This window comes from Falco naumanni, chromosome 1, assembly GCF_017639655.2.
Source record: "Falco naumanni isolate bFalNau1 chromosome 1, bFalNau1.pat, whole genome shotgun sequence".
NCBI classification, from domain to species: domain Eukaryota; kingdom Metazoa; phylum Chordata; class Aves; order Falconiformes; family Falconidae; genus Falco; species Falco naumanni.
The window spans coordinates 48,542,734-48,561,160 of NC_054054.1; the positions used below are offsets into that span (position 1 = coordinate 48,542,734).

Here is an 18,427-nt window from a genome sequence, read left to right on the forward strand (position 1 = left end):
GTATGTGAGTGCATGTAAATTTAAACTAATTTAAACTGAAATTACTTTAAAGTTCAGAAGGTGTTAAAGGTAATGTATGACTTGATTCCCTATTGAAAGACTGTACTTCTTTGGGTTTCTTGCTTTGCAGGGTTTTTGTTAGAAAGGCATTGACAGATGGGATAAGTTTAGAAGAGGCAGTGACAGATGAGATAAGTGTCAGAGCATAGACAGTAATCTTATTCACAGCAGTAAAATGCTGCCAGCACTTCAACAAAGGGCACCCACCAAAAACATCTCACCTCAGGCCATGAGAAATCCTGTACCTTAGCAATGATATGTTGGGACCCCCACCCCACCACCCCACCACCCTTTAAAGGTACTTCTTCATGCTAACAGAGCAAAAACTCAACACCAGCAGATAAAATTATGTTTGTCATTCCAAATTATTCCCAATATATGCATCCTATGGACAGAGCATTTTTACTTACCTTGTTTAAACTGGGGTGGAGTCAGATCACGAGGGAACTGGAGCATCTTTTTTCAGCTTAGTGTTTAGAAAGGACTAATGATGTTGTGCAACCTGACTTCTTGCAAAGATGATGATTTGCACTTGGAAAGCAAAGTTATCTTTGGAAGGGCTAGCTTAAGCATTTTCTGCAGAGCTTTGTCAGAAAACGAGAAGTTACCCATCATGCTGGAGGTGGAATTTTAACAAGAGTCTTCCAGATGCTCCCAAGATCACCCACACACTTCTCCCTGATTCATGCATTCAAGACAGCTTTGCTCCCACATTGATGTACAGCAAAACATACCGTTGACTCCAGTGGCCTTCAGTTTGAATACCTGTAGAAGTGTCCCAACGTTTATTTCCTTGGTGTTATACTCATTAGGAAAAGCTGGCATCACCATGACAGAAAAGTCAACACTAGCCACTGTTTATACTTTCTGAGATTATTCAGTACGATTATCTGGGTTAGAAGGTTACAAGTCAAACCCAGAAAATCATATGCTGTCTTTACATTGTGCAAATTCCTAAATCCAAAACCATTGATGGGCTTCCTGTATTCTAGGTCCTAAAGGTGGTTATGAGATGCTGACACTTCCTGCAGAACCTGGAACTCCTACTAGCCCTGAGGAACCTGGTGAGTCACAGATCTTTGCAGCCAGGTGCATCAGAGGACTCCATCAGAGGATTCTAGTAGCACCTTCTCTTTTCCTTTTTTTCCTTTTTTTTAATTGTGATCTCTTCTAAATATTTTTTCTTCAAGTATTGCCCTTTGAACATGTCAGCTTTACATGCATGCTCACACAGGTGCGCACACACACACTTATCTCAGGGCTGTTTATGGTGTGGGTTTTCTTTCTGTGTTATTTATCGTGCATTTCTGAGAATGGTGCCCATATAGGGTAGAAAATACAAACAAGTAACACTTGCTGAAAGAAAGTTGAAAATATAATTTTCTTCTTCTTTACTAAATTATACTATGTTTCCCTTCTCCCCCCCCCCCCCCCCCCCCCATTTCAGTGCCGCTGCCTTGCCTTTTCTACTCTTCTGTTACTTGCTTAACTACTTTTTTTTCTTCCTACCTTTTCCCCCTTGCTCTTCAAGCAATCATGATATTACACTGCTCCTTTCAGAATGTTGCAATCACGCATTTTGGTCTGTTTTTATCTCAAAGTCTCCTTCCATAATGATCTCAAATACTGGTCCTCTGACCCCTCTTTTAAGCATCTTCTACATCTGTCCACCCAGAACAAACTGCTGAAAAGACTATCTTTGTCCATGGAACTCTCTGTGTGCCTTGTTTTCTTTGCAGGAGCTTTTGACTGTCTTATCCTTTTCAAAAAAACCTTTCTCTTCAAACAAACATAAGCCAGTTTTTAGTGTCTAATGGGTCTGGGTTTTTTTAATTGAAGGAAAAACAAAAAGCCAAGTATTTCTATGTTTACAAGGAAAGCACAGTTTCAATTAAGACAGAACTGATTAAACAACAGAGGACTTATCCTTTCCTTCCAGTTTGCCCGACTTTGTTCTTCGTTTGTTTTTTTTCCTTTGGGAAGAATATTTGACTGTTGCCAGGGGTTTCTTTGTTCTGTGTGTTTCTTTTGCTTTTGTTGTACAAAGCCCTACCAATAAATACATTATTCTCCATGTGTGGTTTTTTAGTTCTCAGGAAAATCACTTGGCTTGTCTGCATCAGGTATGGCATACAGCTTCCTGAAACCTTTCAACTATTTAGCTCTATAGAGAAGTTTGCTAGTTGTCATGCTAGTAAGCTTTGAGGACACTTCATTTAAACTCCTGCTACATCACTTTAACAGTGCACAGAAAGACTTAGAAAAATATCTGTTTTCATTCATGACTGTTTCTGACTCTGTATCAGTACTTAAGACTGTAATCTGCTTACAACTTCAACTACTTGGGATGCAGGTTTTCGATGCTGTGGATCTGCTGAATCCCTTTTGGCACAGTCAGGCCAAATTCCTTTGAAATACTTCAGACAAAATAATTAAGAATAATTTCTGAGAACGATGTTTGATGAAGATATAGAAACTTCTGTTTGATTTTTTTCAATTAATTTTCATTTTGTTTCTGACTTTGGAACAACAATTTGAAATCTGACCATCAGAAAAATGCTGTTACTTCACTGATGTTCCTATGTTTTCTTTATGAAAATCTGTCAGAAATTTGGCCAACTTTCCAGGCTTTTAGAATTTTGGACTGCATAGTAGACTCCTTTGATTTAAACAGGTTAAGCCTGAAGAGATTCCTTTATTCTGCAACCTTCTGTAGCCTCTGACAACTGTTACTGTTGCTGGACTTTGAGCTACCTCTGTTATTCATAATACAGTCCAAAAAGAAGAAAAAGCTCCCCTTAATGGTTATTTCACAGCTGCTGTTGGTTGGATATAAGAAGTTGTTCTCTTGTGCTCTAAAAAGCCCTGATCACCTATTGCCTCTCCATTCACATCTCAACTGTGTCTGAATGGGCAGAAAAGAAAAGCAGTGATTTGGACAAATGAAGTTTTGACACGAATTTTATGTGGGGAACAAGGAAGGGCTTAATGGGAGAACCTCAGCGAAAGGGAGAAAAGCGATACCATCTTTCCTCTGCACTCCTCTGTCCCAAACTGACTGAACAGCAGGAAGTGTTTATGGGTAAGAACTTTAACTGGACTCGACAGGCAGGTGATTACCAGCCCTCTGAGCAGGACAATGAGAATGTGGCTCAAAGCCTTGCCCAAGCACAGAGGGAATACAGGTTTGTGTCTGGGTCTCCTGTAGCACAGGTAATTCTGGGAAGTCCCTTAGTATTCATGGGTTGAAGAACTAGATGTAGGTGCCTGCTATCAAGAATGGGTTGAAAGCTGGAATGCCCGGTTGGCCAGAGAATGGAACATTAACCTTCTACCTTCCTTCTTAGTTTTACTTCTGACAAGATTAGAATAATCAAAAGTAGGGCTAAAAGAGGTCTTGAGAATTCATCCAGTACCTGAAATATTGTCTTTAAGTCAGAATCACTTTATAGAGAATTCTTTTCTGGTAGGTGTTAGTCTCTCCTATTTAGAAATTTCTAGATGCAGAAATTCTTCAGCCTCTGTGGCATTTCCTCTGGTGTTCTGGTGATCTTTACTATTAGGAAGGTTTTCCCATGGGCTAATTGACTTTTTTTCCTGCAATAGAAGTATTAAATTACTTGGTCGGTCCTCACTTGGCATTGTTCCTACCTTTTTCACTCACAGAAGCAGTCAATGTTGTCTCCTCAGGCTTGCCTTCCCCTTAATTGAAACAGTTCTTCAGTCCCTGTTTTTGGGACATACTTTCTGAACTTCTAGTAATTACGATTCTTCTCTTGCAGATGATGTAATAGTTCACGCCTTCCTAGAACAGATTGCTTCATATAAGGTGTTACTAGCCTGAGTTACAGCTGAAAGCCCTGCGAGGTAGTGTCGGATACATTGCTTCTGTTTGAAAATTTCTGCAGTGTTGGCTTTCTGTCACAACACGGTGAGATCACTGGCTGTGGTCTGTGGTCTTCTGCATAGATCCTGGCTTCAGCAGTCTTCAGGGTCTTTTCTGCAGAAACCTTGGTCTTCTCATCTCCCATCTGTAGCTGAGGAACGTACTGTTTGGCAAGCAGAGCTGTCACTGCCCAATGCTTGCTTTCAGAACATTAGACGGAACAGTGTGTTTGTATGAAATGGATCATGGGTCATTGCAAACAGTGTCTATGATAACATGTTACTTATTTTAGAAGGGGCAGTGGGTTATTCAACTGATGTCCCGACACCAGACCGGCCCCACAGCGAGGCAGCCACCTACGTCAATATTCCTGTCAGCCCTACTTCCAAAAAACAGCTTCATTACATGGAACTGGAACTTCAGGAACCTGGCACAAGCATAAGAGGTAAGGAAAGAGGTAAGGAAGTCTGTGGTTCTATCCCAACAGCACAGGATGCAGAAATGCAGAATGTATGGGCTATGGGGAATCTTAACCTCTCATCTGCCCTCAGGCTCTTGCTAACAGAGGAGTTGAACTCTGGCACAATTGTGAGGCAGTTCTTGTAACTGCCAACTCTTTTGGAAAAGATTTTTAAGTGATGAGGTTCTATAAGATATTGCATCCCTCTGACAGGTGCATTGAATATGCACTCCCTCTAAAGTGAACATTTCTATGTCTGTGGAGTTTGACAGACAGTAATTTTCTCTGTGTTCTCAAGATTTTCAGTGCACACATTAGGACCACGCTTACTTAATTTTTCTTGCTTGACTTCAGAAACAGGGCTGTGGGTGTAGGTGTAGGGGCCGTGCTCCTGAAGACACTGACTCTGGAGCCATGCAGCAAATGCTTAAGAATAGAACACAAGTGTTCTTCTATCTGCTCTCCATGAGGGTGTGTGAAAGTGCTATAGAGAGGAAGCCAGACTGAGTATTTGATTTTTATTTTTAATTTTTTTGTCCGGATCTGAGCATTATACTTCTAATGCTTAACTTGGACAATTAGCACATAAACATACAATATCGCTATCATGTATTGTCATTTAGAGATGCATTCCTCCTTACAGAAAGTCCCTAATCAGGTTCTGGCATTTAAGTGCTCACATTTGGTATTGATGGGTTTTCCATGAATAGTTTTCAGCTACTGACATTTTATTATACTTTTAATTTCAGCAATTTTACTAACTTTGAAATACTAGCACTTTTCCCATTGTTTGGTTTTGGGTTTTTTTGTGGTTTTGTGGTTTTTTGTTTTGTTTTAAATATATTTATCTGGACTTTACAACCAGATAGCTGTCTCTAGTTAAGTACTTCTAAGCATCTCCCAGACTTCAAAGTAATTCTTTGTCCAACATCCTGTTGAGATGTAAAAGTGACTTCATTTATCTTCATTTTAAAGACAGTGAACCAAGGCATTGAGAATGAAGAGCCGAATTTCATAAACTGACATAAACTTTAACTGTTAACTACCCCCTGAAGGTCAATAAGTGTGGAGGCACATTCAGTGACCATAAATGTTTTTAGTTTTGGATGCAAAAGTTTTTCCAGCCTCTAGATTTGTATGTCTGCATCTATACAGAACTATTTTACTTCTGAACAGAGAAGCTTTTTTCTCCCTTATTGCCAGTTATCGGACAAAATTGGCATTGTCTGAGGCTGATCCGGTAAAAGTTCTGAGTGCCTAATTCAGACAAAGAATCCTAATCCTGCCAACTGGCCTACCAAAGGTGTTTTCTTTTCAAATGCCAAATGTTCATTTACTGACTAGTAGCCTGCTGATGAAGCCTCCCACAAGTGGGAGAGCAGAGTTCAGTTTTGTCTTCTATCAGGTGGAGTAGGGGTAGAGATTCAAACCTGGGGCAGAAATACAAGTGGTTCATTTGCTTATTTGAAGAAAACCAGGTAGGTAAAATGCATAGCTAACAAAGCTTTTGAGGTTTTTTTGCCCCCAGTTGTTGTTATCATCTTCCTCCCTTTATAGAGCTTGCCTTAAGACCAGATCAAGACAATCTAGGAAATCTGTAGAAGAAATGTCTCAGTAGCTTAAACCTGGGTCAGTTTTACCCAGGAATACCAGGGTTATAGTCTTTTACAGGATTTCATTTGGTATTTCAGGAAGTGGATCATCCCGATATGCACAGATTGACATTGCAGCCACGGAGACAGCCCACAAAGTGGGAACACAGCATGCTCAGTGCCGGGAGGAACGTCTGCAGGAGCTAGAGCAGAAGAAAAAAGGGACTCAGCAGTGACCTGTCTAGGAAAGAAATTTTTGCTCACCATAAATTGGTACTAATTTATCTTCCCAAAGATTCACATTTATTGTAAAAAATACTCATACAAAATACTGCCATTGCTTATTGCATTTATACCAGATTCATTCCAATATCTTGATTCCTAATTGGAAAGCTGGTAGCATGAGGGGTGTGTGTGGTCTTCCTTTTTATTTTAATTTGGTTGTAAAGTCCAGATATTATTTTTTTCATATGCAATGAGAGATGTAAATTACCTTTTTCTATAATTCAAAAATCCTGGAGAACCTGGAACCAATTCCAGTGTTTATTAAATGTTGGCATTTTCTTTCAAAATAATTAACTTGAATGTGTGCAGGTAAGGGAATGTGAGTGTGTGCGTGGTAAGTGTACATATGTTTGCATGTGTGCCATATGTATGTATGTAAGCACACATTACTGTTAAAATATATGTATATATCTGAGCATATAAATATGTAAAACCTCTATTAATATATTAATGGACTCTTACAAAAGCAAGAAAATTCAGTGCCTGATTTTTTGCAGGCACAATTTTGTTCAATTTATATGCTTATTTATGGACATGCTTAACTTTACCTATGGGTAATTCAGTGTTATACCTCACCAAGAGTTCTGCAGCTTTGGCTAAAGTTACTCAGTTTCAAAAGCTGCAGTGTCAGGGATTCATATGTGTATGCACACAGACATGAGCACACACAAACAGGTTATTTAATTTAATTATGTCTATAAACCAAAGTAATGTGAAGGGACATTCTGGGTGCTTCTGTTCTTAAAAAACTCCGTGACAAACCATAGGCTTTGATTTCATAGTTGCTGAGTTCCTGTAATTCTTAGCAATTCTCCTGGAGTTGAACGTATGTATCACTTTGAAAATCAGGTCTCGGGTTTCTCATACAGAATATCTTAAAATCAAAGTACTCAAAAGAAACACTTACTTTTGAAAACTGAGTTCTTTTATTTATACCTCCAAAACTATCCCTAATATAAAGCAGCATCAAAAGCAGATCATACACCTTGAATCTAAAACTTTCATTGAATAATTCCCTGCTGTCCCTAAATAGCATAAAACTAGGTCTGTGTAAGAGGATGATGTCTTCAGAGATGCTACATAGTTGAGGCACAACAGGATGTTATGTTGTAATATAGGTTTATCCACAAGTCTGTGACATCTTGCTTTTGTACAGTGAGATTGGGTGATTCAAAATTTGACTTAGTTTCTTGTGTTGTGCATTGTCTATGTAATTCTTGTGTTCTATGTTTTTGTCCTGACACAAAATGTTATTTAAACAAAATGTTATCATAGTGACACTAGAATAACAAAGCAGTGTACTTACGAAGAAAAAAATTTGGCCTGTGTTAACTCCTGGAAGCCAAAGCTGATATGTTATCTGGAGTGATATCTTGGGTATTATGATTTTTTGACTGTCTTCTTAAGATACAATATCACAGCCCAGTTCTGCTTTTCAGATATGTGTTATAATTTATATCGGTGAGTGGAAGTTTTGTGCCAGTGGAGGTTTCACTAAGTGACATGGAATGAGAGGTATTTGTTTCTGAGGCAGAATTTAACTGATAAATTTATTTGAATGTAGCCTCAATAGTAATGTAAAATGTCAGAAATCTCTCAAATAAATAAAAATGTGTTTGAGAGTTGACAATTGCCATTGTCATCTGTCCTGTGCTAAGATACAGTTTTCTGTTTATCAGCCTGGCACATTTCTGAAAGGAAAAGAAATATTTCTTATGAGATTCCCATTTTAAAAGATTTTTTTCATTTGGCAAATGGACAGTGGTAATCTGCTTTGTAAACACACATTCAGTACAACTGGAATGGCCTGGACTTACAGCTCCTTAGGACCAGGTTTATGTAACTGAACTGCTATTCAGTCAAGGACCCACCACTGGAGGACTTGCAGGGTTAAATCTCTTGCTATGTGCCTATTTATGTTTAATGTTTAAAATGAGCATAGCTTGCCTGATGCACTGTTTTCCATCATGATATATGATGAAGTTGCAATATTTCTATTCTAAAAACCTATTTACCAGGAAAATATATTACCCAGGTTATCTACAAAGGCTGCCTTTCTGTGCATTGCTGAGAATCGCTTGCATTGAATCCTGGACTTGCAGCATGGGTAAAGATTTGATACAGTAGAAAAGGTCATTGGATTGCTGCTGGCCTTACAGGAGGGGTCAGAAGTGTAAAAATATGTCTTTCAGGTTGAGCAGGGCTATGAATCTATGCATGCACGTGGTTCTCTCTGCACATGTATTTGTGTATGTCATAGTAACTGCAGCTAGGAATAGCTAGGTGGCTGGATGTAAATTTGTACTTATAACTTTTGTTAATGTCAACATAGTTATCCTATAAGGCTTTCCACAAATGAAGTATTTTACTTTGTAAGATTCTGCTTACCTTGAGTAGGATAAATAGAAGAGAAGACTTTAACATGTTTTTTAAATTCACTTCATAATGCACTAAATTATGTTTAGAAGACTGAAGCAGGAGGCCAAACCTTATTGTTAAAAACTGGTGGGTCGTTGTTTTTGTAGTACCTTGCAGGTCTCCCTGACAAGTTATAGGCTTGACATTTCTGCTGAAGAAATTAAGAGTTTTCTCATTTGAACAACAGGAAATCGCAGAAATGGAAAACGTTTTTCCTAAATAAATAAAATAATGTGCCTTCTAGTTCCAGTAGCAAACTGGGGGAAATGGAAGTCAAACCATAATCCTATGAACAGGCTTGTGCTCACCACATAGTTTGCATGGGTTAACTCTAGGACTGCTGTTAATGGACAAATAGTTAGGGATTTATTCACACACCTTGCACAAAACTTGTGCATAAGTGATCTAAAATACAGTTTGTGATTGCTATAGGATGATTGCAGATTCAGAGCTCTTTGCAAAACCCCCCAAAAGATCTCCCATGCTTTTGAAGATAAGTGTATCTTCATATCTTCTGCTGGTAAAAACAAAGGCTCATTTTTAATTTAAGATTCTACCAGAGTCAGATCTCCTCCTACCATTACCAGGAGTATGAGAAACTAATTACCAGAAGAACAAAACAATGTGATGTGGCTGATACTTCTGTGAGATGTTCCTGAAATACTTTTAACACAGCAGAAGTGCCAGTTTGGGGGCAGTGCTCTCGGTGGTAAGAAAACACTGTCAGCAGGTGCAGCATTTGGGCATAACCGTTAGTGTGTTGTATAGGTACCTCTTTCTTTCTGATAGTTCTACTCAGTAGGTTACTGCCAATGTAACTACTACTTCAGTGGGTTTTATGATGTTGCTCCAAGTTAACATGTGCTGCAGGAGAGAGGGCTGGAGTTTGGAGGCATGTAATTGCCCAACAATACAAACAGTTGTCTGGGTTTTAATAGCAGTCTGGCACCTAATTGTGGAAAATGCCAGTAGGTGTCTTTAGGCATCTAAATGCGTGGGAAAATCTGCCTCAAGAGTTGTTTTTAGCAAACAGCTTGGAAAAATCCTGCATTTTCCACCCTGCTGTAAACAAACCAGGCTTTATTACTGTAGCTTGGAAATCCTGAATTTGTGTTATGAGTGATTAGATTTTTTTTCTGAGACGCTGAAACATGCACCCTTTGGTAAGAACCTTTTCTGGTTTGTCTGGGGTGACACACATATTATTGCTAAAATGACCACAGGAAGAAGACAGAATTTTATGGGTTACTAGCTACTCACTTCTGTTAAAATTATGCAATTTTTTCAGATGACAGTGCTGTTATATTTTTATGTCACCTTTTACCTGGGAAGATCCTCAGCTCTCATTCAGCCAGTCATACAAACATTATTTTGCAGCCTAGGTTGAAAGGAAATGTTAATTTAACATCATACAGCAATGAGAACAAAGCGGAGTAAGGATGGATGAATTAGAAGTTATTAAGGGAGATTTGTAAGAAGTAGCTCTGCAAATGTATTTTCAGTGTAGGTAGTAGAATTAAGGAAAAGTGCAATTTTTAAAAAAGTTGTATAGGTTCTGATGACTTCAGTTTTATGCTTTCCCTGAGCACCTGTATCAGCTGAATGTTCACAAGTCGTGGGGCCTGGTGGGATTCATCCCAGAGGACTGAGGGAGCTAGCAGATGGACGGCAGGACCCTTCTCGATCGTCTACCAAAGGTCTTGGCAGCCTGGGTAGGTCTGTCCTGGGGTGCAGCAAACATGGTACAACCAGCCGGCCACAGACGTGATGTCCTGCTGCGTTGAGCACTGGGGCAGCCTCACCACGAGTACTGTGCGCAGCGCTGGGCCCCGCGGTTTGGGAAGGATGTGAAGGTCCCTGAATGTCTCCAGAGGAGGGCAACAGAGTTGGTGGCAGGGCTGGAAGGCATGTCCTGTGCAGAGTGGCTGAGGACACGGGGTTTGTCCAGTTTGGAGAAAAGGAGGCCGAGGGGCAACCTCATTGCTCCCTACAGCTCCCTGAAGAGGGGAGGCAGAGAGAGGGGTGCTGAGCTCTTCGCCCTGGGACCCAGTGAAAGGATGCATGGGCACGTCTTAAATCTGGGCCATTAGGGAGCATTTCTTTACCGAGAGGATGGTCAACACTGGAACAGGCTCCCTAGGGAGGTGGCCAATGCCCCGCAGCTGCCGGTGTTTAAGAGGCGTTTGGATAATGACCATCATAACATGCTCCAACTTTTGGTCAGCCCTGAACTGGTCAGACACTTGGACTACATGATGGTAGGTCCCTTCCCACTGAAACAGTCTATATTCTATTCTATTCCGAAGACGACAGGCTTCAGGGTAGCCTCACTCTGAGGCTTAGGACAGTGATGAGCAGTTGGTTACAGATTAAAAGCAACTCTCCTGTGGACTCTTCTTTGAAAGGCTAGAACTGAACAGGAAAATATATGTAATTCACACCCTGGATTCTGACACAATAACTTTGTAAGACAGTGGGCAGGTTTAGGAAGGTGCAGCTGCCAAGTAAACTGAGTTTAGTAAAAACTTTAGGGTGAGTGAAAATTAACTTTAAAACTTACTTGCTTTCCGACATTTGTCTGCATCAGTGCATCTAGAAATAATTCAAATGTATTATCCCCACTGTGTACACAGAGGCGTATGTAACATCACCATGTTACTGAAACAATAAGTGTCAACTTATTTGAGGAATGTGCAGGGGGGGGGTGGGATCAGAAAGCAGATTTAGCATGACAGTAATTTGTCTCTACGTTACATTATACTGTTGTGAAATACTCCCCCCCCCAAAAAAAAAAAAAAAAAAAAAAAAAAGCCCTAGCACCTGCTACTGCTGAAGTTAAATTTTACTCATCTGTGGGCTGAGCTGGCAATTTATGGATAGTTCATATACAGAAAATAGAGCAGATTGCATGCTCAGAAAGGAACCTGGCCTTTGGATACTGAAGTTTTATTATGTAATGAATTGCTCAGATTCATCACGCATCCATGTCTCTGCCTGCTGCAGTTGGAAGATGTGCCCCGTGGCCTGCCTTTGGCTGCTCTAACATTTGTCCTATTGCTATCAACAGTCAGCAGCGCTGCACACAAATTGAGAAGCCCAAGGAGGAATTCCTGTTGGGAAAGTTGTCCTTTGCCAGCTATTGTACTGACAGAGGAGTACGTGAGTCTGTAAAATGTAGTTTGGGCCACTGCTGGAGACCTGCCGGCTGGATTGTTACTTCTTGTACAAAGTGTGGTTGTAGCAAGGAAGTGGAGCTTCCTGGAACAGGCTGAGGTTGCAGTTGTATCCGCTGTCAAACAGAAGATGGGCTGGCACTGTCTCTACCAGGAATGGAGTAGAAACCGTGGGGTGGTTACATGCCGGTATACACTGTAAAGAGGCAGACTGTTGTGCTCTGTGTGTGCCAGCGTGTTGTTTCATTGCCCTTGTCTCAAGTCATGGAAGCAGTTCACTGACACAGTCTAGACTGTGGACAGAATTACCCTCCAGTCTGTTTTTCCCCTCTGTGGAAGTGTATGAAGCACAGTATGTGCACTGGGTGAGGGATGGTGGGAGCTGGGCCCTGACAGGACATGAAGGTGCATCTAGTCCTGCATTCAGCTACCACTGCTATTTACCAACAGCTGGGAGATTTGCTAGAGATGGATCAGGTCTACTGAAAGCCCAGAACTGGTCTTAGGTGAATTTTTGCAATCTCTGTGCTTTTTATGGTGAATACATGATAGTAGTGACTATAAGCGATAGCTGTGAGAATGCATTTCCTGCAGTGACTGGCCTTGAAGTCCCAGGTGGGCTGCTTTGGAGCTTTGCTGACACTACATACTCTTTCCAGTGTGCATACCTCTGGCCAAGCCCTCCTTTACACTGACAACATTTAACACGGTTAGACCCTCTCATTCCTGTCCATCTGGCTAGGGAACTGTCAAGGCGCAAGTTTCAGCCTGCAGCTGGCCACATCTTCAGCTTGGCCCGTGACAGGAAGCCTGTCTCTTTCAGCATGGTGCTTGCCCCGAGCGGTGCAGGAAGAGCCAGAAGAAACTGGGTAACAGAAAACCTGGTGGCCAAGCAGCAAGGTTGTCAACATGAAAATGCCAGACTGCTTAACCCTGCCCTTAGTCTCCACCATGCCACTGGAAAGCTGTAAGCAGTCAAAGCTGAAAAGGGTGAGTTGTTCTGTTCCTTGGGTTTGAAGGAGCTGAAGAGAACTGCTGTTTATCATCAGTGTATGCCAGTGGCTAAATAGGCTCGCTCCTGTTTCTTCTGTAATCCTCGATACGCACTGTGGCAGTACTTTGATTTGGACTTGTGACTGTCCTATTTGGTTATATTGGCTGTTTTTTTCTTTCAAAAATTCTAGCATAGCCGTTGATACAGATGGCAATACAATAAGGAAAACAATTCCTAAGAACATCTTTGGAAGATCATTTCTTATCCTGAATTAATAACTAATCATGAATGAAAACTTTGTTTTGCAGTTCTGCAAAGCTCTTTCCTCTGCAGGGGAATGAGGGTCACTTTGCACAAGACCTGAAACAATCCATCAGGGGTAAGGGTTTAGTGGCACCAGTGAACTGAGGCTAATGCAAACATTGTCCAAGACATATGTATCCCGTATAGATTGTGGTTATTAGCTGCTTGAAGGAGGGCTTAGAGAAGGGTAACTCAGGTGTTCCAGGCCATGTTTACCGGTGTGGAAGGTGTTCAGCCTGTTGGGAAGTGGCTTTTGTGTAAGAATCCGTGTCAGTTTGGGACAGATTAGGAAAAAGGTATAGCCTGAAAAATTCCTAACAAAAACTGGGAGAAAATTACTGCGTTTCCTGCTGCCGGTGGTCTGCTGTTGAACTGAAATAAGCAGTAACCCAATTCCTAAGCTCTTGCCATGGAAGTCTCTTCTTTCAGAGATGTGAGTTTTTGCACACAGTTCTTCTCTCTCCCCTTTTGTTTTCTTGAACTTAAAAATGGAACACATACTAGATCACCAGTGGCCCCAGGAAGTGGCGTGAATGAAGACTCTACACTATGACAGGGCATATTTGGAATTGTGAACAGGAGTCCCAGAACTCGGATCTGAATTGAGGTTGGAGAATGGACCTTTCCCCATTGAAGGACCACTTAGTTAATGGTTCTGGTTCAGATGTCACCTTGAATTAGAAACTGAGATTTGAATTTTGAGGTTAGGCTCCTGGATCTAATGCCAAGCATTGCAAATTACTGGGTTTCATACAAAGGTTGCCAGTTCTCACTGTGTTTCTTCTTAAAATAATGTAGCTCCCCTCCCTCTTTAAGTTGCCAGGAAAATCATAAATGAACATTAAATAGCATTTTGTTTTAGCAGGAGGCTTATTTCAAAGTGATTCAATGCTCAGTTTGCCCTACAGAAATCAACAGGTTTAAGTTGCAGGAGACCAGTTATTGACAGGCAACCTTTGAGACTGAAAATGTTTAGTTTTATTAAAATGGATGTGTGCAGCTTTCTGATAAGTTAACATGTCGGTGAAGGAACAAAATATCTACGTTATATTAATGTATCCATTATTTTTACATTCACATGTTAAGCATTAATATCTGTGTACTGTTCTCTTTTTGATTTAGGAAAGTGTTCTTTTGTTGAGTGGTGCGGTAATATACATGAAGGTTTGGATATGAAAGTCCATTAAGGGCTACTGATAAAAGCAGCTGGGTTACAATTGTTGCTGTACCAATTATGGCTCAACTTGCTGTGGGTGAAAGTTTATAGATTTATTTTGGCCCATGCAGACAGATTTTATGAATGCTTCCATTTTATGACTGTGGATACTAGTAAAAGAAATCCACACAGTCCTTTGTTCTCTTGATTAACAACCTGCTTCCCAATAGGTGCTTTGTGAATGGCCTGAAATATACGTTAAATGTGTGTTGTATTTGAAAATGTTGATTCTGGTACTTAGAAGCTGTTTGTTAGTAAACATAATGTATATGGAAAATGCAGTCTTTGTTTTTCATAGCTCCCTTTTCTCTGTTACAAGGGTAGATCTGTTTCTATTGAAAGCAAGTGTCCATTCTACTTATTGACTTCTGTTTCGTATCTTTTTTTTTTACTTATTTCTTCTATTCTCATTAAATGCTATGGAAAGAAAAAAATACATTTTACATTTAAAAATTACTTTAGAACTGCCTGTGTACTACTCACTAGTAGATTTCTGTATGTGAAACAACTTTTTAAACAAACTTGAAACCCAGATACCTCTCTGAAGCAGTGCCAGATGATGACAGGGAAGGTCTGCGGATGGTATGTTGTGACCCAAGCATGCAACCTGTTCCCTCTGTCTGAGTTAGCCCCGAGCTGAACACAGTACTTGGGCTTGTGACAGGTGACCCTGGGTTAGGGCCTGCAGAGGAGCTCTCAGCGGCCCGGCTCCCTGTGTAATGCTCTGGTTTCTGGGCACTGTGGCATGCTGGACCCTGGCTGGGGACCTACATTCTTCCATGGAGTGTAACACTACTGTACTAATTCACCTAAACTCACGTAATGAATAAATGGCAGAACTGAAAATATGATGCTGGGGCGCCTTTAGGGTCAGCAGGGCGAGATGCCTACTTAAGCATAGATGCAGACCCCATGTGCTGGCATCTAGGCAGCATGCACACAGGTATGTGTCGTGTTCTTGTGCTGGCAGCTTGGGAGCTGCCTTCTGCTCTCCATTCAGGGCTTGAAGCCCTTATGAAGCCCCTCTAAATGCTCAGCCAAGACCAGCTGTTGAAGCAGCCACATAATGGAAACTAAGCTGGTTTCTCTGCCTCTTGCCTTCTGTCACCTTCTGTGCAAAAGCTGTATTATTACTCTGGCTCGAGGGAGCCCCACAGCCTACAAATGTAAATGATCTCTACTTGGTGAACTTAAATACTCTGGCTATTGCCTGATCTATCAGGCCTCAGAAGCCCTGGGGAGGGATGGGAGAAATCATTACAGCAATACATCACCCACAGTGACTGTTCCGTATTTGTCTTGGTAGAATGATATGCTCTTAGCTCCTCTACCAGTATGTAGGACATAAGTGTTTATTTTAAGAAACACTTTGTTATTTTTGTTGTATTTAATGCCTTGTGTATTTATTTCCCTCTCATTTCCACACCCAACCTGTTTAATAAATAAAAATCTGTCCTACCTGAAATCACTGACATGTTTACTGAAACGGAGGTTCTTTTTCAGGGCAGAATTTGACAGACCATATGAAACATAAAACATTCTGATTTATTTTTTCCCCCTAAGAAATGCTGCTGTTGCCACTTTTGTATTTCAAATTCTTTCTCAGTGGTTTCAAAAAACTTGATAAATTGAATAATTACAAAAGGATCAGATAAAATACCAACTAAGGCAGAGGAGAACATTCAACCACTGTTTAGAAGCTGTTAGTTCTTTCCTTTCAGATGTCCCTTCCATGCAATCTCATCTATGAACTCAATTATTCCCCTTTCACTAGGTACAGGACAGGACTGCAGGCGTATTTCATTTACACCTTTTTTCTTGGCTTTGAATTTTTGTTGCTATTTACAGAAACACAAGAATGGTGACTCAAGCTATTTTTTAATGTTTAAATGTCTCAAAGACTACCCACTCTTTTTGTTTTGGCCGTATGAATTGTCTTTGGAGAATTAAAAACTGCAATAGTTAACAGACTTGTACATATATTGGTGTGTGTGAGGTGCAGACTCGAGTGAAATCAGACTTGACAACTTGCTAGCCTGTGCACTGTCCCCAGATCTCAAAAAGCAGGGAAAGACCCAAACAGCTCTGACAGGAATGGAGGCTATTCCTAATGTCTTCTCTATGCTGTTGCAGACGAACTCAGCTACAATTTCACGGGGAAGTTGGATTCAGGGGCAGCAACCACTGCTGTTTAATATTTTTTCTTCTCTAGGTTTCTGCAAACGATCTTTGGACCCAATGACTCATTAACAGCTATGTTAAGTATCTAAAGTGAGGTGACTGTGCTGACCTCAGTCTCCAACCTTTGCCACTGATGATCTGTGACTCATTCCTAATTTTAAATTACAGTGACATGTAAACATTTTGTCAGCCTCTTTTACTTTGAAGCACTTGCCCAGCATTCTCTCTGCTGGAGCCTACCTGGCCTTAAGCCTGGTTACGGTCACAGCGTGGTATGTCATGACAAGGCACAGTCACCACTGCACGGTACAACCATCCTCTCTGTTTACAGCCTGTGCTGAAGCAGCTCTGCACTTGGGAGACAACCATTATTACTGCTGACCCTAGTTACGTGTTCAGTGAATCCAGTACCCTGTGCTATTCCCAAGTTTTTCAGAAACTCTTCAATAAACATATTCTATTTCAGGTACACACTGAAGATGAAAACCAGCTTTCTGCAATGCTGTGTGGACCATACAGCTACTTTGCCTGCCTTTATTGTAGGCTGAGATAGTCATGTTGCTTTCCCTTGTGCAACAGATTTCCCCCAGCAGAAGGTTCCGAACATTCTCAGTGAAAGCTCTTCCTTTTGTGTAGAGCCCAGCTAGGACTGCTGAGCAGAACTGCTCAGTGCTATGCTTAGTTACTTTCCTCTGCTGAAGTATTAGTGCATGTGTTCAAATTTTTCACCCAGGAGCCAGTGGTGTGAACCTCTCTCCACATCCAAGCTATAGCCACCAAACACCAAACTGACCTTGGTTGTGGATTTATGTCTTACTCCACCAAAGGGGAAAAACTGAAGGACAGAGTGAAGTCTGCTCCTTCCACATAGTATAGAGTACATTCCTACTCCGCCTTCACCTTGAAAAATATGAAAAAAATAATGACAAAGATAAACCTGTGAGACAATGCATCTACTGCTATGTTAAAGAAGGCTGAATAGCCCTTAAAGTGATAGTCTGGGGAAGAAATGGTGTGTAGCATCTAGGAAAACAACACACCTGTTTTCTCATATAGATGTGTTTCTGTTATTTTGGGGTTTACTTTTTGTAGCCTACCAGACAAAGGGGATGTACACCATAAATTCTAAGAGTGACTGCTAATATTAATGTTAGCCTGTGTTCCTCCTGATAGACAATGATTCTCCGGAATGTAAGTAACCGTTAGCTTACGTTAAAATAAAACATACAAAAACCCCCAGTAACTTACTACTTCAAAGAAAGATACTCAGAAGCTCAAAGACTGCTGCCACAGTTTTGGTTCAGATCATTAGCACATTATGAAATAGTCTTTATGTACAGAACCATACAGCTTTCAACCTACCATGGACCCAGGAACTGCATAAATAACATATAAAGTGGCTAATTCTGATTGAATGGATCTCTTCAACATTTCTCATGGAACAGGTATGGCAAGAGAGGTCAGAGAGCAGCTTCTTCATGCAGCACACTACAGTGCTGCAATATGTGACAGAGCTTCTTAACCAAGCAGCTGTTAATGATTTACCTACACCAGGCCTTTGCCTTAACATTATTCCTGGAACAGTTTCATGTGAAAAACTCCTTAGAAACAAAGGGTCAGTATTATTATTATAGAAAATTTCAACCCAGGTGGCTAATGTTTGCCAAAGTTCTGGTGCCCAACAGAAAAATCTGGTCTCAAACAGGACAGTAATAATACTCTTTGCTAAAGACTGTACTGGAATATGTACTTCAAGAGAAGCTGCTTTAGAAAGCCTTTTGTCTATTCAGAACATAGAAACATATTCCTGTGGTGCAAAACTACCCCTCCTGTCTTAAAAACTGATGTGTGAGTGAACT

At 40.7% G+C, this 18,427-nt stretch overlaps 1 protein-coding gene across 3 annotated transcripts in view; it reads left to right on the forward strand.

Moving 5' to 3' along the window:
* Positions 1-18,427, forward strand: part of DOK7 (docking protein 7) — a 79,834-nt gene extending 61,407 nt beyond the window's left edge. For all 3 annotated transcript variants that reach the window (XM_040593078.1, XM_040593058.1, XM_040593068.1), the window contains 3 exons: positions 1,053-1,124; positions 4,239-4,391; positions 6,098-18,427. In XM_040593078.1, coding sequence (XP_040449012.1) covers positions 1,053-1,124; positions 4,239-4,391; positions 6,098-6,234 — 362 coding nt within the window. In that variant the 3' untranslated portion in view covers positions 6,235-18,427. The remainder of the gene's footprint in view (positions 1-1,052; positions 1,125-4,238; positions 4,392-6,097) is intronic.